The sequence below is a fragment of the Pangasianodon hypophthalmus genome, chromosome 5 (genome assembly GCF_027358585.1).
Source record: "Pangasianodon hypophthalmus isolate fPanHyp1 chromosome 5, fPanHyp1.pri, whole genome shotgun sequence".
NCBI lineage: Eukaryota > Metazoa > Chordata > Actinopteri > Siluriformes > Pangasiidae > Pangasianodon > Pangasianodon hypophthalmus.
In genome coordinates, this window is record NC_069714.1 from 18,051,357 (window position 1) to 18,071,887 (window position 20,531).

Sequence of the window (20,531 nt, forward strand, 5' to 3'; positions counted from 1 at the left end):
CACAAATCAAACAAGTAAATGAAACTTTTATTTATTTATTTTTTTTAACTTTTTATTTTTCTATTTCATACAAGATATCTCAAATGAACTACATAAATCTCAACACTGTAAAAAGTACACATTATTTAAAAGTTATCATTACTACTTAATGGCCACTAACACCTTAAATGGTTCCAAACAGGAAGCACTCCAATGAGTAAATGCACTTACAGCCCTCCTAAAGACTGAACTGACAGAACCCAACATGACTACTACACTGACTTGCTCACACACACACACACACACACACACACACAAGCCATACGAGAAACGCAAAGGGAGTGAGCCAAGAAAACATTACGGAAACACTTGATCTTTCAAAACATTTCATAATAGAATAGCCTTAGGCTTTAAAACCAACACAAAACAAGAAATATTGAAAACAACCCACTCATAATGCTCAAAATCAGTTGAAAGTGCAAACGCATATGCAAATTGAGTTTAAAAACCATGCCCCTATTTTAGTCTGCAAACCGTTCAGGTAAATGTTGTAAAACAAGTAAAGCATGTATATCTGTGTGTAATAATATTATATATATATATATATAAAATATATGGGTCTTTCTGCCTTCAGTCTTGTCTTCTATGTGTGTGTGTATGTGTATGTGTGTGTGTGTATATATATATATATATATATATATATATATATATAGGGGGTTGTTTATCAGTTTCAGCTTCTTTGGTGTTAATGAAATTAACAACAGGTGCACTAGATGGGCAACAATAGCTGCGTTAGAAGCACAATCAGATTTAAAAAGTCACATGTAAACACGTCAATCGGAATGAATTGGCCAAAACCGATTAAAATTTCATTCAGATCATAAGGGGTGGTTTAAACCTTTTCTAATCCGATGGAGAGGACATGTAAACACTTCATCGGATTGAAAATGAAACCAGATAGTTCTGCGCATGTGCAGTGACGTACAAATCACGTAATGACGTATGACGCATATATGACGTATGACGCATATATATATGATATATATAATATTATTACACACAGAGACACACACCGATCAGCCATAACATTAAAACCACCTGCCTAATATTGTGTAGGTCCCCCTTGTGTCACCAAAACAGCTTTGCTCTATCGAGGCATGGACTCCACAAGACCTCTGAAGGTGTGCTGTGGTATCTGGCATCCAGACGTTAGCAGCAGATCCTTTAAGTCCTGTATGTTGCGAGGTGGGGCCTCCATGGATTGGACTTGTTTGTCCAGCACATCCCACAGATGCTTGATTGGATTGAGCTCTGGGAGGCCAAGTCAACACCTTGAACACTTTGTCATGTTCCTCAAACCATTTCTGAACAATTTTTGCACTGTGGCAGGACACGTAATCCTGCTGAAAGAGGCCACTACCATTAGGGAATACCATTGCCATGAAGGGGTGTACTTGGTCTGCAACAATGTTTAGGTAGGTCATATGTGTTAAAGTAACATCCACATGAATGCTAAGACCCAAGACTTCCCAGCAGAATGTTGCCCAGAGTGTCACACTGCCTCCATCAGCTTGACTTCTTCCCATAGTGAATCCTGGTTCCATCTCTTCCCCAGTTAAGCAATGCACACAAATCTGGGCATCCACATGATCTAAAAGAAAATGTGATTCATCAGACAAGGCCACCTTCTTCCATTGCTCCATGGTCCAGTTCTAATGCTCATGTGCCCATTGTAGGCACTTTTTTCGGCAGTGGACAGGGTCATCATGGGCACTCTGACATGGGGTCAGAGTGACACGGCTACGCAGCCCCATACACAGCAAGCTGCGATGCACTATGTGTTCTGAAACATTTCTATCATAGCCAGCATTAACTTTTTCAGCAATTTGTGCTACAGCAGCTCTTCTGTGCAATCTGACCAAATGGGCTAGCCTTCGCTCCCCACGCACATCAGTGAGCCTTGGGTGCCCATGACCCTGTTGCCACTTCACTGATTGTCCTTCCTTGGACAACTTTTGGTAGGTACTAACCACTGCATACCGGAAACACCCCACAAGACCTGCCGTTTGGGAGATGCTCTGACCCAGGTGTCTAGCTGTCACAATTTGGCCCTTGTCAAAGTCACTGTGATCCTTACTCTTGCCCATTTTTCCTGCTTCCTACACATCAACTTTTGGAGCTGACTGTTCACTTGCTGCCTAATATATCCCACCCCTTGACAGGTGTCAACAGTAAAGAGATAATCAGTGTTATTCACTTCACTTGTCAGTGGTTTTATTGTTATGGCTGATCGGTGTATATACCCGACATCGCATTAAATTTCAGCCAAAGATGTTAACTGTGTCTGTTACTGCTGTGTCTGGTCATGTCAGGTATGGCCATATTTGTATACCTGATGTAAAACAACTTGGATGTATCCTCTTTATTCTCTCTATAATTGGCTCTTTGTAATTTCAGACCTACATATTAAGTGCACAAGTCCCTTTTTGCTATAGTTATGAGAAATGGTTTATTAATATTGCTGAGTAGTGGTTGCTTAGCTCAAAAGATTGTAAGATAAAATCCCTCAACTTCCAAGCAACCACTCTTGGACCGTTGATCCTCAGCTGCTCTTTTCTGTGCTTCAGTTGTATCCTGTCTTTTTTGTAAGTCACTTTGCTAAGTGTTTGAGAAAATAAATATTTTGCCAACAATGGACAAATCCTGCATCGTGATGGACTACTTACATTCAGTGCTATGATGCATTTCTGTTTTTAAAAAGTGTGGCTCTAGTGTTTCCAGTAGCATTATACACAACAAAATGATATCAAATCCACTGTAAGTTACATAAGACAGAACAATTTCAAATACAAATGAAGAAATATTCTGAAAAAATATTCTTGAGCAATTCTGTGTCCCTCTGTGCACGATGTCTTCAGAATTTACCAACTATTTAAGCTTCCATAGCTTTCCAGCTTAAATTGATCTCAGGGGAGCATTTCACAATTTAGCCCAGACATTTCACACCAGATCAGCTAGTTGAACCCAAAACCACCAAGGGTCAGAGAATACAAAAAGTGCAGTACCATGGCTCTTTGAATGGAACAGCTACGTATAAAAACACCACAGCCTATTGTGTGGGAGAAGAGAGAAAGGCACTGGATTATAAACACCCAACAAGAAACACTGTACAATAATAATAATAATAATAATAATAATAATATTATTATATCATCATATTATTTTACTTATCACATACAGTTTGTTCCATATAATTATATTATTATATGAAGTGGAGGCATTTGCAGGTTTACAGGACAAGCTGTGACTGCCAAGTGTGTTATTAGACTAAAAACAAAAAGGATAAGAATAGCACCAACTGCAATGTAGATTTCACCACCTGACTGTATGTATCAGAGATGATCACAACCTTCTATACATCTTTGAGAATCTGTCCATACAGACTGCCATGGAAAGAAATTACCTACTACTGCACCAGAGCTGACATCTGCAATGGCTCAAGTTCATATCCAGGCAGCACTGAGATTTTATCCAGCTGATAGTATTCCTCCTGGCCCTTGTCAATGGGCATAGGCTCTCAAAGGTATCTGTATCAAGGTCTGTCCAGGCATTTATCAGTACCTTTCATTAGCATGCAAAAAAAAAAAAACAAGACAGGACATAAATAACGTAACTGGTGTAATTCATTGAACACTCATTCCCATTCTCATACCATCTATAGATGGGATGTATACATACTGTATGTCAGATAGTTCATTCAGCAATCAACTGTCAAGTTATTTAATAAAAACAGATAGCAGAAATTGAAATCTAAAAGATACAGATTATATGCAAATTAGTCCAAAGGTGAAGCATCTGGGGTTCCGATAGATAATTTGACACTTTCAGAGTGGTCAAACAAATAGTTTTTATGTTCTATTCAAATAGTAAGCAACAGTCGATGCTTAGTATATGCTCAGAGTAACTATTTAAGTAATGTTCTAGCTTTGAGGCTATGATAACATTAGCTTGCTGGCAGTATTTAGCAGCTAACAGCCAGAGTTTGCTGCTTAATATGAATTTAGCTATTTCAGTAGAGCATAACTTTAGATGCCTTTACCTCATTACAGTTGATATTTTCCATTTGAGTGTGACAGATGACTGTGATTGGCTGAATGTTGAGTTCAACCACCCTGAAGGTGTCTACTCTTCCCTGAGAATCTTGGTTTCTTCAGCTTTGGCCTAAAGTACATGAAATGTGAATTTTTGATATTTGAATTTTTGAGATTTGTTATTAGTGTTCTGATCTTTTTTTCTAATCTCAGATCCCATTTTTTTTATTTTAGTTTTGGATTGTATATGTGGTTTAAGTTATCTGACCCAGAGAGCCATTATTCCAGATCAGCACCATGGATAGTTACATATTTTAAATTGTACACACTTATGAAATGGATAAACAGTGCAAAATAGTTTTACACCATATAAAAGTATCACCATTACATTATCACCCTGCCCTGAAGGACAGCCTACAAATTTTGGAGTCAGGCAAGTGTTTTTAATGGGATATAGCTCAAGCCTCAAGAGTGTGGTTCGGTTTTTGCCCAAATTAATGTCTTTTAAAGTAAAACTCTCAAAGTAGCATTTATTACTAAACGGTGTCCCCATCACCACAAAAGGATCCTGCGAAGGCAGTCTATGAGGGACAGGGGCTGCCAGGGTGAGGCTTTACAGCCGAAAACTACATTGTACCAGTGGGTCATGATGAAAATGTTGCAGGGGTACAAACTTCAGTTCCACCATTGGCTCAGGGGCTCATCATTAACAAACCCTAGCAACATTGCTGCTCTGACCTAAAACTTTTGTTCCCTCTAGGGACAGAACAAAAGGTTTAAGAGATTAAATATAACTTTAACATTTAAAGTTATATTTAACCTCTTAAAGATTGGTGGTTTCCATTCAATTCTAGAATTGAGAGGGTTGACCTAGTTCATCTTTAGCATTTTAAGGCTATCAGATGTTATTCATGCAGTGGAACTACTGATTCACATCAGTGTATCTGCATGATGCATATTTCCATGTTTCCAGTGGCCCAGCACACCTCCTTTTTAAGATTTGCCCTTCCAGGGACATGGTTGTTCTCAAGATGTATGCTTGTGGCCCTGTTACTGCTGATGGCCGGAGGCATCAGGATATTGCCATATTTGGATGACTGGCTCTTATGTGCCTCTATCCCAGACACATCCACCCATCTTGCACACATCATGGTGCTCGGTCTCATGGTGACCTCAGAAAAGAGCTCTCTAACACTGAAATAGGCAACAGAGATTATTGCCATGAAGCTAGCTTCCCTGAGAATGCTATCCACCCTGTAACTCCAGTGTGGTAGATATTATGGTGATTGCTGAAAGCCCATAAACTTATCACAGCCTTTCTGAATGGATCAAGGCACTTTTGTCTACCACATATGGAATCTCACCCTTGCATGCCTTGAAGATGAGCTTGTTTTGCACGCATTTGTGGCCAGATTCCAGAATTTGTGGTTAAACCTGGGGTTTCTGCCCAAGGTCATACTATAACCCAATTTTGTTAAGTAATCAATGAACCTCACAGCATTCATTTACATTGAGCCTGCCATGTGTACTATTTAGGCCATGGCCTAAAGGCAGGCCTGTGTGTCTGAGAAGTGTTTCCTCCTCATGGGCATTATTTATTTATTATTTATCTCCAGGTTCTTCTCAAGGATGCTATACTGCTCCCAGTGCCATACGTGCAGAGGTCATCTCCAAACTTGTTTCCAGTCAGTTCTGAGGTGGGTCAGTTGCTCATGAGAGTATACATTGTGGTATACATTATCCAGTTGTTTTTCACCAACATTAACAGTGAGGAGGGTCAAATAAAACGCTAGTTACATATGTAAGTATGGGTCTATGCAAACCCATACCTCGGAACAAGCATAAATTCAGCTGGAGCTTGTTCCAGGCAAAGATGAATATATGACAGTGCTATTTACTGCAAATACTAGCTTCGTCATACGCTACTTCGTTACTTTGTTGAAAGGTCGCGGCATTCTTGTGCACGCGCACAAGAAAATATCCAGGTGATTTTCACAGCTCCTGGCGGCTATCCGGTGTTCAGAGTTTAGTTTAATGCAATTTAGTTCAGTTCAATTAAATTTTATTTATATAGCGCTTTTAACAATGGAAATTGTCCCAAAGCAGCTTTACGGAAATCCGGATATAGATTCACTTGTACATAGCATTTTAATAAACTACTAATCAGACATGAAATTTTTAATCGCGGCCGGACTACAGTGGCAAATATTGTGTCCGAATCAGAATCTTTGCTTAGCAAAGCTAAGCTTTGAATCTGTACCCGAAAAACACAGCAAACGTGTCTGAACCACGGCCTACCAGAGGCTGAATAAAACGCGATATTCTAATAATAACAGATTCAGCAAAAATAGATTCAGTGACAGCCATCATCAGATAAAAAAGAAGTTAATAGTTTACTATATCAGTCAAATCCACCTAAAGTCTTCATCAAACATGTTAACTTTACATTCGAATTTATCCATCAATTTGTGACTTTCAACATCCTGAAATTCTAGTGCATTAGAATAAAGCCTGTGTGTGTGTGTGTGTGTGTGTGTGTAATTTCCGCTTCTACTGTTTGCATCTAAAATCATTTTACATCTAATTTAAAAGACACAGTAATGTTTAAATAAATTCAAATGAAATGTTTTAATTAATTTTATTTCATTGTAATACAGCTTGTCAAGACAATTGACAGAGACATGATTTACACTGTTCATTTGTATAATCACTTCAAACTGTAATGTATAGAAACCTAACCGGGCTAACACACATGCAGTCATCACTTAGGAAATCTATTCTCTCCTCTTTGTGTGACGCAATTACGCCGCTCGATTTGCTCAGTTGTGTCCTCAGAGCACCTTTACCACATCAAAATACAACTTTGTGTTATGTGTAATTAATTTCTTAGTCTAATCTTGTCCTTTATTATATAAATGCATGATAGACTGTGCAAAGTTAAACAACATGTGACACGCACAATTTACAGTGCATAGCTGGAAGTAGTTAGTTAGCATTGTTATATCCTTGTTAAATGATGTGAAATTATTCATCATGCCTAAGTGTGTGCCGACTTTCTCGACCTCATTCTTGTGAGAGCCAACAAAGTCGTTCTCATAATATTGTGGGATATCGCCAGTTACAACCATCTCACTATTATTTTTTTTCTTATTGATATCGAGATCAATAAAATACGAAGAAACAATATAACCTTTTTATTACATTAAAATATAATAAAATAAATATAGCATATTTCCTTCAAATGCGTCATGTAACTGACACTGTAGTTTCTACGTCTCTCGGTCAGGGTTCCTGAAGCGTTCGTAATGCAGAGAAGGCCTATTTGCTTATCTCGTTCGTAACAATGTTCTTTAACTAACGAATGTTCCCCGAAACCCTTCGTAACCCTAAAGTAGTATATAAACTCATTCGTAAATTAACGAGCAACCTGACCAACTCGTCATTCACTAAGCACTTCGTTATTTGGAGCTTGAGTGCAGTTCTACCTCAAAGAGACAGAGGCCGCTCATTTCTACACAGCAATCCTCAGTTATATAGCCTGAGTGTGCGCCATTGCCCCAGTGTTAACCTGAGTAATTAAGTTACTGCAGCGCGGTGGGGCAGTGGGTAGTGTGGCTACCTCACACCGCCTCAGACCTCAGCTCGAGTGACTGCCTGGTTGGGGTTACATATTGTTTTTATTAATCATATTAGTACAAAAACAAATGAAGCAGACTGCATTTAAGAACTGTGTTCATGTACATCACTTCACATGGAACCAACAAGCTTACTTATCATGTGTATAAGATATATATAATATATAATATAATATAATATAATATAATATATATATAATAATATAGATATATTGAAGGAACATATTTCATTGCGTGGAACCGATGCACACATTCCGACCAAGTAAATTCAATTAACATTTTGTCGTGTAGCTTTTCTTTCATGTTTCAAGTTTCAAGCTTATTTGTCATGTGCACAAAATGTCAGGGACAGTTGTACATTGAAGTGCTTATTGTGAGCCTCAGGTACTCTACAGCTGTGCTTTATATATATATATATATATATATATATATATATATATATATATATATATATATATATATATATACACAATATATATATATATATATATATATATATATATATATATATATATATATATATATATATATATATATATATATATATATACACATTAGTGCAGATCCTAACTGTAGACACTGGAATATGTTTACTTTGTACTCTCTTTGGTCTTCGTTTTGTATACAAAAAAGTTAATTGTATTTCCTTGATTCAAATGTGTACATTGATTCCACGTGAATGAATTGATTTGCTTTAGCACGGTTTGTTTTTGTACAACCAACAGGATTTGATCATATATCATATCATATATCAGTGTGTGTATGTATGTATATTCAAAACCCTGGATTAAAAATGAATTTTTTTAATTTGATGAAACCCAATATCCTGGAGCTGTGCGACAGCTGTGCAACTACACTACCGTGCCACACATGGGTTAACCAAGTTAATTTATTATTAGTCAGCACCTATATAACTTCCTTTTTTCAGTATATGGCTCTTCCAAACAAACGTAAAAATGCTGTCTTTCTGTGTGTGTTTCTGCTGTTTAAGTCTCTGATTCATCTGTTAAATTTACCTCCAGACTGTCAGTGGATAGTTTGACTATCGACTGTTATCCAGACTCTGGCCGGGCGGAGTCAACAAAGAACTACTGACAACTCGTTCTTTAAATCTCTGATAATGAAGGCTTTCGAGAAACGCTATCAAAACAGGCTCCTACGTAACGTACGCCCTTCTTTAAGTTGTTCACTAAGGTTCACCGTTATCGAGAAACCCACCCCAGGTCTGTTATGGTCTTACTTCTGCGCATGCGCACAGTGTACAACCAAGCATCCTGTCACCTACAAGGTCTGTTGTAACACAAGCCGTGAATAGTAATCTTACGTTGTCAGTACACAGCTAAAGAAGCCAAGCTAAGAAGAAACAGTAATACCTAAAGTAACCGTAATAACTACAATCTATTTGATATATGGGTTCTCAGAGGGGTGATTCATCCCACAAACATGGTCTTCTGTGAGGTGTCATTAGAGCTAAAAGGATTCGTAAGCAGCCGTCAGATGAGCGTTAGTTCGTGAGGAGGCGCCTACTGCTTTGACCTGACCTCGTCTGTGCACTCGCTCCTGCTGTTCAGCATGATCAGCTCGCTCAGAGTACTTCATCACACCCGCCCTATCTTCATCCCGTCTAATTAAAACAATTCTCAATTACTGTTGCGACAAAATTCTTTTATCTTTATGCGCTCCCAGCTCATTATATGTCTAAATCGTCGCGAATCGGGGAGGATATAAAGGTTTAGTCCTCAAAGTTGTGGGAGCTTCAAACGTGCGTGTATTGGAGTGATGGTCCATAAAGTAGGCTAGTTTTGCTTAATTTACTTAATCTGTTTCATGAAAACGTGAACACTTAAGGGTTAGCTATCTCCGTCGCAAAATTGGAAGGGAGTAATATGACAAATTATTATTAATTACATTGCCTAATGTTATGCAACATTGGCAAGGTGAATACCATATCCAGAAGCTGGATTCGCAGCATGTTATTAACCACCAAACGCCAAAATACGGGAAAATAAAATTTTTTAAAAATCTTATTTACTGCACAAACTGGATCTCTGGCGTCCTCGTGTTCTAATATATTATAACGAAATGTGGGAAAATGCATCTGACTTGTTGTGTACCCTTCTGAACATCACTGACTCCTGGATTCCATTTCCGCCAGCCAACCCAGTGGACTTCCCTTTGGCGCAGTATCCTCGCATGACATTAAAGCCGATGAAGGCAATTTTCAAGGATAATTGATAACATGTTTTAATGCATATGCATGAAAGCGAGTTTTACGAGACCGACTCTACATGTTTATGTAATTGATTGAGGGGATGACCTCCTATTCAGAATGTTTTTTGAGATGTAGCAAAACGCGCAAACTTGCAAATAGCCCAGCTTGTGTCTGAATTAATACCCCATTCATCATCATTATGGGCTGATGAGTTAATTTAACCATTTCATTCTGTCTTAATGAGCTATGGTTAAATTAATGAAAGTAACATTTGAACAGAAGCGTACATAAACAATAAACAATAACCACATATATAATATACACCTATGCCACGGTATTTACACAGCATCATCCCCAACTTAGCAGATTATACATGTAGGTCTAAGGAGATGGACAGTTTGCAAATACGGTGAAAGCTATTGCAACTCCATCTCACCAACCAATCACATCCTATCTCACATTAAAATTTTAACAAATGTAATTTGAATCTTTAAAATAATCTGACGCCAAACGGAAAATTGTACTCCATTATTCTTAATTGGGTTATGTATGTAGACCACCCATTGTAAAAAAATTACAGGAGCTTATATTTTATTTCTCCTATTGAAGTTATTCCACCTTAAAACGATGGAGTCGTTTGGCCCCACGTGCTCCCTGTAGTTTTGGTTTTTGTCCTCCTTGCAGCTGCTGTCACCTCGCATTACTCGCAGTCAGCTAAATGAAACATTATTCTAAACATATGCATCGTAATCAGTTCGGTCACACTTACAAGAACACGCGTTAATAAGGCAATCAATCACTGTGGAACAAGCGAGTTGTTCTGCAGCAGCTCATAAACAGTGTGTAATGAAGAATTGGAGGTTAGAATGACACGCGCTGATCAGATAATCAATGTCAAAGACGCGATGAATGTCAGTAAATGTAGTTTTCACGTCGTTTCTATAAAATCTTCAATTTACAACAAGCAGTTCAATTACCCAGAAAATACAGTCAATTAAATAGGGGTGATTGGACAGTAGGGGGAGGATCATCGATCTTTGCATTTCTATCTCGCCAGTGGACATTTAATTTAGGTTTCCTATTAGCACCGAAATAAAGAAAATATAAAATATATTAAACAACCCGCAGATATATCTTCTTGTCAAAAGCAATTCGGTTAAGGTGACAGACATTTTTTACATTTTATGATGAATTCTTTTTTTAGCCTTTGCACACTGGATACAGAACTAATCGTGTTATTGTGGCCAGTGTTTTTCTGCCCTCTTGTCTTATTCCGTTTAGCTCTCCATCTATCTCAATGCCTTTGTTGGATGGGTTGTAACCCTTGCTGAAGTAAAGAGCATGAAGAACCACTGCAATACATCACATCCAAAGCTGAGTCTAATCCTATTTCTTTAATGGGGACGTTAAAAAAAGCAACTTATCTCAGAATCCCCTGGGGGTGCTCTGGTATATATTTAACCGAGCTGCAATTAACGACAGTATCAGCTTGTATCATTTAGAGGTAATGTAAACATAATGGTAAATTATAGGGTCGAAATGACCCGTGATCTCACTCTTCATATTCCCTACAGTTTTGGTGACTGTTTAATTAATATGAGTCTCACTTTCCAAAGAGAAAGAAAAAATGCTTCGAGGTACGAAATAGTAGAAACATCCTGCTTTTCAACGCTGTAAGTTTTCTATCGAAATATAAATTTTAAAAGCACTGTGCAAATAAAGGTTTCCTTTTATCATAATAACAGCTTCAGACATAGATGGAAATTTGCATTAAGATTTTTATTTAAATAGTTTTATTCTAATTAGCTTTATATAAATATAATCTATTATAAATAGTAATATAAAACAGAATAGAAAATAACGGATTATTTACCAATTTTTATGCCGAATGGGCATGTTGTCTACTTTATAGTAGGATAACCGACCTTTTTACCCTTTAGTATCTGTTCATTTTAATAGTTGCAATGATTTTTGCGAAGGACAAAATGCTTAACAGGCAATAAGTTGATTTTTAAATATTTATTTCCCCAAGAACAAACACCATCAATAAATAACATAATTTACATTTTATATTGCACATATTTCTCAAGTGAAAATATGAAAAATCATACAGTTGGTAATATTTAAAATACAGAAACGTAATTTAAAGAGTCATGAATCACAGCGATCCTGGGGAGAAGGGCAAAACACAGGATTTTTTTTTTCACTCCCATTTATTGAACAAACTGTTTCTATAGCGAGAACCATCCCTTCGCATCCCCTACTAATGTATAAAACCCTTTTACCATTCGAAACTTTATCAGCAATGTAATATGCATTATATACAATGACCATTTGGTATATGTCCTGCATTTCTGTGTTCTGTCTTGGATGTCTTGATATTTATTTTAAACTCTGGTATCGACATTACATGTGTGTAGAACTGTTAGAGCACCTAAGACAAACTCAAACATTCAGCCAGTCACTTGAATTAAATAGATGTCTAACTCATTGAAATAAATAAATAAATAAATAAACGCTGAAAGTTCTTTTCACATAGCTGTCGGTGTTTTGGTTTCATTCTCTCTGAACTAGACTATGCATGTTATGACAAAATATCTCACCATTCGTAACTGGCTATACAAGTGCTGTTTTGCGTTTGTTAAAATGCGGTTGTCTAACGGGCAAAATGTTATCTAGGTGACAAAAAATATGCATGCAGACAGAAATGCATGAGCAATTTGTCTAAAGTTTGGGCTTGTGCGGATAATCCCGTTACAATGTGAGTGAAGAGTCTCTGTTGGGAGCATTATGGAAATATCGGTTCGTATTTAATGAGGCTGCTCGCATCAGCGGAACACAGCTGAGAGGAAATTCTACCCACGACGACTAAAGCTCCAATAAGGAGACTGGAAATAGGACTCAGCGGAAGGGGAGTTTTTTTTTTTTCTTTCTTTCTTTCTTTCTTTTTTTTTTTTTTTTTTTTAAATTTCTTCAGATAACGAATGCCACGTTTGTTACTGTACAATATGCACCAATAACAATGTGTGAAGCACAAGGTCCTTTATCTGCCTCGTCTAATGACTTCCCACAGCGGGTTGTTATGATGTGACATCGGGTCTCAGAACAGGGAACTTCCTTACATTTTCTCTTTCAAAGGAGCTCCATCAAGGTGCATGATTGGCAATTTTCGTCATAATCTGCACATTATTAACAGCAGAATTGACACTGTGGAAGCAGTGTAGAGTCTCAGCGCCTATAGCTCCATCGAATTAAGGGAGTCCCTGAACGGCATCGTCATCATCCTCATCCTGGTACCTCAGTAGACACTAAAAGTTGCACATGCACCATATTTTTCTCTTTAGAGCATGAAATAGGTGTGTGTTAAGTCATAATATTTGAAGACGAAAATTGAAAAAAAAAAAAAAAAAATTAGGAAAAAAAATAATGGAAACTGGATCATACATCTGCTATTATTTAGCCATATTGTTTTCTCGATGCCGAATCTTTCTTTTTTGCATCTGGCGCTAGTTCCGGATGTTATCATTTTAATAATTGTTTATATTTTATGGTCTTGGATAATGGGTTCTGCTTGGAATGGCTTGGGAAAAATGTCCTTAGTACTTTGAATGCGCTAACAACACGATGTTGATTAAAATCAAAAGTAGCTTTCGTTTCATGTTCAAGTGTCAAGTTATCTATTGAGGGCGCTTTCCTCTCTCTGGTCTGGCGAGGGCACGGCGGTTTTGCTCAGTACCGCAGCCGAATAGGGTAGAAATCCGCTTTCGGACCTGGGCGCGCTTGCCGTGCATGTGAAGTCCGTGCCCGCGCTGCGAGAACTGAGCGCGCCGCCGCTGTGGCAGCTGAGACACGAGCATGCACTGGCCGAAGGTGCGCTCACCGCCGCCGCCGCCGCCGCAGCCGCTGCTGCAGCCGAACTGTTGAGGCCCGCCGGCGACTGGTACAGTCCGGGGTGCCGAAAGCTGCAGAGCAGCTCCGGACGCGAATACGGATGGGAGAGCGCTCGGAAGGTGTCAAGGGGTCGGATAGAGGTGGCGAATGGTGATGATGCGGCCCCCGAGGCCGCAGCCGCCGCCGCCGCGGCCGTGACGCCCACGTGCGGGTAGTAGTGTAGGGGCATGTGAGAATGGAACGGGTACGGCAGACTTCCGGTGGCGGCTGCGTGCGTCATCATGTAAGTGTAGAAGCTGGGATCGGCCGGATGTGGCCAGGACATGGCCAGGCGCTGCCTCTTGTCCTTCATTCGCCGGTTCTGGAACCACACCTACACACACACACGCACACACGCGCACACAAACTCTGTAAGTCTGCGTTTCTAGATTGCCCCTAATGCTTAAAATCCGATTTCCTTCGCGTATATTTTCCTAGTTTGCTTCTAAATTTACTTGGAAACTAAAAGCAAAATAGGAGAGAGAGGGAGATCTAATTAAATGTTTGAATTAAAGCTTGCTAGAAAAAAAACTGATTTGTGAAATATTGGGTTAGAGCAATATTTATATTGCATAAATTATAAACTGCTGTACGCATAAAAATACCTAAGCCAAAGTAGCGTAAACTTCCGCAATACACGGAATTAAAAAAAAAAAAAAACATTCTTGCACTTTAACTGATTCTTACACCTTATACTGGTTCTCAACTTACTCCGAAAATAACCGATTATATCTGTTGGAACCGATTATATCCCTGTATTTCAATTTCAGATTAAACAAATTGTTTAAGTACGTTGATCACATGTTTATATACGTTTAAAACTATTTATAAAAGAATTCTGTTTGAATGTAAAAATGTGTAGCCTGTGAGTGGGAAGTTTTAAATGTCACGCTTTTTTCCCCACAATTATGGAAAAACGTGTATTTTTAAAATATATATTAAAAACAGATTTATAATATGTATGTAGCATTATTGCATATACACATATTGGGCTATTATTTGAACCAGCAACACTGAAAGGAAATATTACCTTTATAGTTGTTTCAGGCAGGTTTAACGCTGCAGCTAGCTCACATCTCCTGGGTCTTGAAACGTAGTTTTCCCTGTAAAATTCTTTTTCCAGTCTCCCGATTTGTTCTCTGGTGAAAGCAGTCCGATATCGCCGCACCTGGTCTGTGTTTGAGTTGGTCGAGCTGCCGATGGAGTTTCCGTTATGATTGGAGACAGACGAAGAACTCGAGCTCGAGGTCCCCGAATTACTGTCTGAGAAACCTAACGAGCACGAGAAATGATTATAGACAAGACTAGGACAAATGTTAACACAGTCATTTCGCTACAGTAATGTCGTGATTCGAAATATGTTGTCATTAAATTACATAAGAGAATTTTGCTACATACTTTATCCCATACAGTGTGAATTTCCCCCTAGCTATTTATCTCTGACTCGTATATCAATAATGCACTCCACTGGGTCTATTTATGAAAAATAAATCAATTAATATATTAGCCAAATTGTCCGATTTTTGTTGTCTTTAAATTTGCAATATGTAAAAAAAAATTGCACCAAAGAAAAAAAATGTTTGTACGTTTTATATCAGTAACAAGTTCATATTAGCATGAAATACCAGTCAACATAATAATAATAATAATAATAATAATAATAATTTTATCTGTCTTAAGGCAATAAGTAAATACATTTCCAGCGCTCTAGTTCTGTATTGTTTTTGTATACTTAGGCCAATGCATTTTCTATACTATTAGAACAGAAAATATAATTAGTATAATGTTGGAATGATAAAACCTCAGCATTCATGACTTAATGACGAAATAAAGGACCTTTGTGCGTTACCTTTATTATTGTTTTCCTTGTGTTGGCTGACACTGCTTGGGGAGCGATGAGATGGGCAGCCCACTTCCACATCGCTATTCATTTCGGAGTCGGTAGAAACTTCAGGATACAGACTTGATTTCTTCCTGTTTTCCGAGGACGAGATTTCCGCCGATGAACTGTTGTCGCTGGCGTGGTGGTTTCCGAATAAGCTGTCTATTTCGAATTTGCCTTTGCTGGGTACGTCGCCCAGGCTAGCGTGTAGCGAAGCGGAAGTGATTCTCGGGCTCAGTCGCCCCGCATGCTGAGAATTTTCGAGGGCCTCAAGCACCGCGTTTCCGTTCGACTCAGAGAGGTTTGGGAGCCTCTTGCCTGACACGGGACTGTGCAGCCCCCTTTCCATCAGAATCATCTCTTTTCTTATCCTCTCCATCATGAAGTTGCGTAGGAAAAAAAAAAGCCCAAGTCCCGGCGCCGCTGGTACTCCGATGAATTTGTGGCGTAGCTAATCCGCCGTCAGCTCTGCTACTGGCACTAAATAATATAACACCTTTATGGGCAAGACGAAAGAAAGAAAAAAAAAACAGACGAATGCCAGTGCGGGCAACGAATGACTGCTCAAAATGACCCGTGCATCCTATCCGGTCCGAAATGTCATTTATCAAAAAAAGTGGTTCGCGGTTTCGTCGTTAAAGGTGCGCGTGACGCTTCTCGAATGATCATTTATTGTAACAGGTTTATAAGCAAATAAATAGGAGCAGGACTGTCAGAGGAATGATGTAGTCGGGCTGAGCTCGCTCAAAGCCTCATATCCAGGTGGAGGGAGAGGGGAGAAGTGAGGAGAGGAGCTGCTGTCCCGTCGCTGATCTGCGTCTGCTTTAGATGGCTCCTGGGTTTGGCCTCTGGGGTGAAATTGACAGTCTGATTAATAAAATGAGTGCGGCAACATTTCCCTCTTCATTTAGGAATATCATTATACTTTGATTCTCTATTGTTCCTCCCTTCTGCTTAGACTCTCGCTCCCCCTCTCTGCCTCCCTTCTGATTCTTTTTTTTTTCTGAGTAGATTATTTCACTCAGATGTTTTGGACTGAGAGGTGTTGAAGATTTTTATTCCAGGGTATCTGCGTGCGCAATTTAAGAACTGGTGTACTTTAAAAAAAGAAAGAAAAGAAAAAAGAAATCGTGTTTATGATGATGTCAAATAATCAATCCACACTGAAAATCATGATATTTTTCATCTTTTTTAGGTGTACAGAATTATGCATTTGTTGTAGGAGCTAAAACAATGTGTTATTATGTTAAATGGTCAAGAATCCCATTTATTTATAGTATTAAATACATTTATTTTCTGCATATTTTATTACATATTTAAACTTGACATACTTTAATCAGCATAGTCTACATTATTTCTTCAGCAAGCCCATTAAGACCTTTATACAAAATCTGAAATTATAGAAAAATAAAGGGAAGCAACCGAGTACTTTTTCTTTTTATTAAAAAAAAAAAACAATTATGCTTTGAATATACACACTCTTTTCCCTTAATAAATCACAATGTTCGTAACAGAGTGTAGTAATCATGCTTTGTTGGAATAGGGAATAAATTTTATATTTGTTATCAAAGGATAGTTTGTTTACACCTGTGGGTTACAAAATAAATGCTGTAATAATCTCTGAAATTCTTTCTGTTGGTCTATTTATAATGGGCGCTTATTTTTATCTACTGTATTTCGTTTCAAAAACAGAAAAGCAAGATAACCATGTGCGAATTAATATCTAATGCGTATATGGTGTTTAGAGGTGAGCTCCGGATCAAGTGTGCACTGGAGTGAATGGAGTAAGTAGACGGCTTGTGAAGGTGAGGTTAAGTGATAGAACGACGTGCTTTCAGTTTGGGAGAAGAGGTTTTGGCAACAGAAGCGCTTTCCTGTTCTTTGGCGCCCCCAGCAGCTTCTCTCTAACGCAGCAGGCGTTGGATAGCCTATAGAGCTATTGGTCAGATTTGCAATCAGGAACATAATATAAAAATGATCAAATATTCAACATTTATTACAAATAAAATGAAGGCTCACAAACTACTGTACATTCAGCTGCAAAGAGCAAATATTCCCCTAGTAGCTTTAGCTCTATTGTGCCCTTTAAATCTATATTCTCCGTCGTTGTTGTTGTTGTATTTGTTGTTGTTTTCTAAGAAAATATTATTTCATTTACCTAATAAGGTTAAATCTAATTAACATGCGCTGCTACAATGATGCACGCTACGTTTTTGGCAGTATTTATATGGTCGGTAGTAGGCTATTTATAAGTGCATTAATTTGGGTCTCCATATCAGGAGTAGTTTCATCTCACAAAGAATAGCATTAGAAATCACATAAATGTCTTGACAAAAGGCTTGGTCGTAAAATGACACACATGATATAGCAATGTATAAGCGACTTCTGGCTCAGGTGGCGCATAAAATCTAAGCACTCTTGTAGGTGTACTGACATTTGTAACCTAAACTAGTGTATTAATATCCTATATCTATAATAATGATATAAATAAAGGATATTCTGAAGCAAATGTGGACATTTTTTTGATTATCTTTTTTTCTATGAACAAATTTCCCAACGAATTACATTTTATAACTAATTATTAAAACATTCAATAACGAAAAACGTATTGAATTTGCTGAAGGTGAGTCGTGTTCTCCTGGTTTTCTTGCTCTTGTATGTCAGTGCAATGCTAGCTAACTACATACCACAGGGCTGTGTACCAGCTAGAGTCCCAACAACAGGCCTTTAACAGGCCTCTGGTTTCGTTTTGTTCATCTGTCAGGTTGAGTTGATTACTCAACCACAGCTTTGCTCAGGTTGTTTTAGAGTTGTGATTTAGTCTGGTGTCGTCAAATCCATTCCAAGAAGAGGACTGAAAAAGCTTAAACTCAATCTCGAGCTCTGAGTTCAAATAACCAAATTCCTGACCTGTGTAAAAAGTAGGTTACAATCAGCTAACTGGACACATGATAGGCTGAATCAGGACTGTGAGTTTACGGCTAATTATAAAAGCCCTCATCAGTAGATCGCTGAAGATGTTTCGGCTTGCAGAGAAGAAAAGCCGCATGTGGCATTTTTCAACATTAGAAGAAAATGGTTTGTCTATGTTGATTTTATTTTTCTTTACATTTTTTTTACAAAGGTAGCCTCTTTTTCATACATTCAATTTTTAGCCTAAGGAAAAAAACATAAGATACCATGTTGCAGTTTAGTTATTGCAGCTAAGTTCACGCATTAAAGGCTACATTTTCAATCTCTAGCCAGCCGGAAGAAACATGTGTCCTCGAAACGGTGATGGTTCCCTACCGCCACCTTTCGCCCCCAAACAGTAGCTTAAGCATTGTTTATGGAAGGGGGCTCAACACAGCTGCCCCTGCATGAACTCAAATTCCATCATCAATATATATTATTATATATTATGGATAATTATGGCTGAATAATAGCTTGAAAATGTGTTAGAAAAAAAATAGCATTTATTCTGATGGCCCTACATACACTGCAGGCTAGGACAATTTTGTATAATCGTCTACAGTTAAAAAGCAGCAGTTACCTGTAGGAAAATATATCCCGCATAAATGAAATTCGCATCTTTTGGTAAATGTAATTTCAATGGAAATCAGTGTGCCTCCGTCCAGGCCTAGCAATTTACAATTTTATACTCATTTAATGATGTATCACCATATTGAGTTACAATAACTTCATCTAAAAGCATATTTTAAAGGTATATACAAGTCATTTGAAGTGTACTGCATATCTCTCGAAATGCACTAAAAATGACACTGGAGGCAAAAAAGCAAAAAGGAAACGTAATGCACAAAGGTTGCATGTAAGGTCGCATGCAAGCAGCGACGCCTTAGAGAGTTTAAGAACGTCGTGTTAGTATTTAATAACTATTTAAATGAATAAGTAGCAACGGTCAGTTGAACTCTGTATCCGTAAGACTTTCAATAAAACGACGCGATTTATGGCATTGATTAAATGTGTACCGTGATTGTTTGTCTTCAAATACGGCAGGTGAGGTTTCAATGCATAAGTTTCCCGATCTGGAATTCGAGTATGCTGATCCCAACTAGAATGGAAAATCTATATCTTTGTGAAACCTGATTGACATTATCAGGCTAATTCGCAAATCGTTTCTGTGAGAAACCTTGGTTATCAATCGAGCGATGAATGCCCACAATGTGGACTGATATCGCCATCTAGTGACAAAACTAAACTACTGCATGTCTGTTGGATTCGACGCTAGACCCTGGTCTGAGGACTAACCTTCACATAGATGCAGAAACAAAGGGAAAAAAACTGTAACATAAGCTTAAACTGTATATTTTCTCTCTCCCTCTAATATAAAACTTTCAAGTATGTTTACTGATTATTAATATGTCTGCATAGGCACATAATTCCATATGTACAGACAAACATTTCTGTGAGAAGAATAGAATTTTAAGATATCTCCCATTATGTTTGCATTGCTAATGCAGTATGACTATATTACATGTTGCAGCAATTTCTCACAGACTTTTTCTCGGTAGACATATCTGATAGTTTTTTTGATAGCTTCACAGATGTATGAATTCAGCTGAGATCTATATACCACATTGAAGATGTCACTCCAATTATAAACAAACAAGCAAACAAACAAATAAACAGACAGGCAGATAGACACAAACAAACAAACAAATAGGCCTACACAGTGGGAAGGACATTTAATGCAATAGTCTGCAAATAGCCGAACCGGATGATATAGTAACAATTTCCAAATATACATCAACTCATTGTTAAAAAGATGTCGGCCCGCTAAAGCGTATTTCTGCTTAAGCATA

The 20,531-nt window shown here is 38.0% G+C and overlaps 1 protein-coding gene across 1 annotated transcript; it reads right to left on the reverse strand.

The window, feature by feature from the left end:
- Positions 1-11,921: 11,921 nt before the first annotated feature.
- Positions 11,922-16,806, reverse strand: evx2 (even-skipped homeobox 2). Its single transcript, XM_026912926.3, has 3 exons — positions 15,697-16,806; positions 14,878-15,119; positions 11,922-14,181 (listed from the first exon to the last, which is right to left on the reverse strand). The coding sequence occupies exons 1-3, from the start codon at positions 16,109-16,111 to the stop codon at positions 13,591-13,593; spliced, it is 1,248 nt and encodes a 415-aa protein (XP_026768727.1). The 5' UTR covers positions 16,112-16,806; the 3' UTR covers positions 11,922-13,590.
- Between the last annotated feature and the right edge of the window lie 3,725 nt (positions 16,807-20,531).

Excerpts from the sequence above, each read along its gene's own strand:
- evx2 (XM_026912926.3), bottom strand. The coding sequence starts at position 16,111 with ATGATGGAGAGGATAAGAAAAGAGATGATTCTGATGGAAAGGGGGCTG. Across the intron at positions 15,120-15,696 it reads CAAGGAAAACAATAATAAAG|GTTTCTCAGACAGTAATTCG; the intron begins GTAACGCACAAA and ends CGTGCTCGTTAG. Across the intron at positions 14,182-14,877 it reads TGCCTGAAACAACTATAAAG|GTGTGGTTCCAGAACCGGCG; the intron begins GTAATATTTCCT and ends GTGTGTGTGTAG.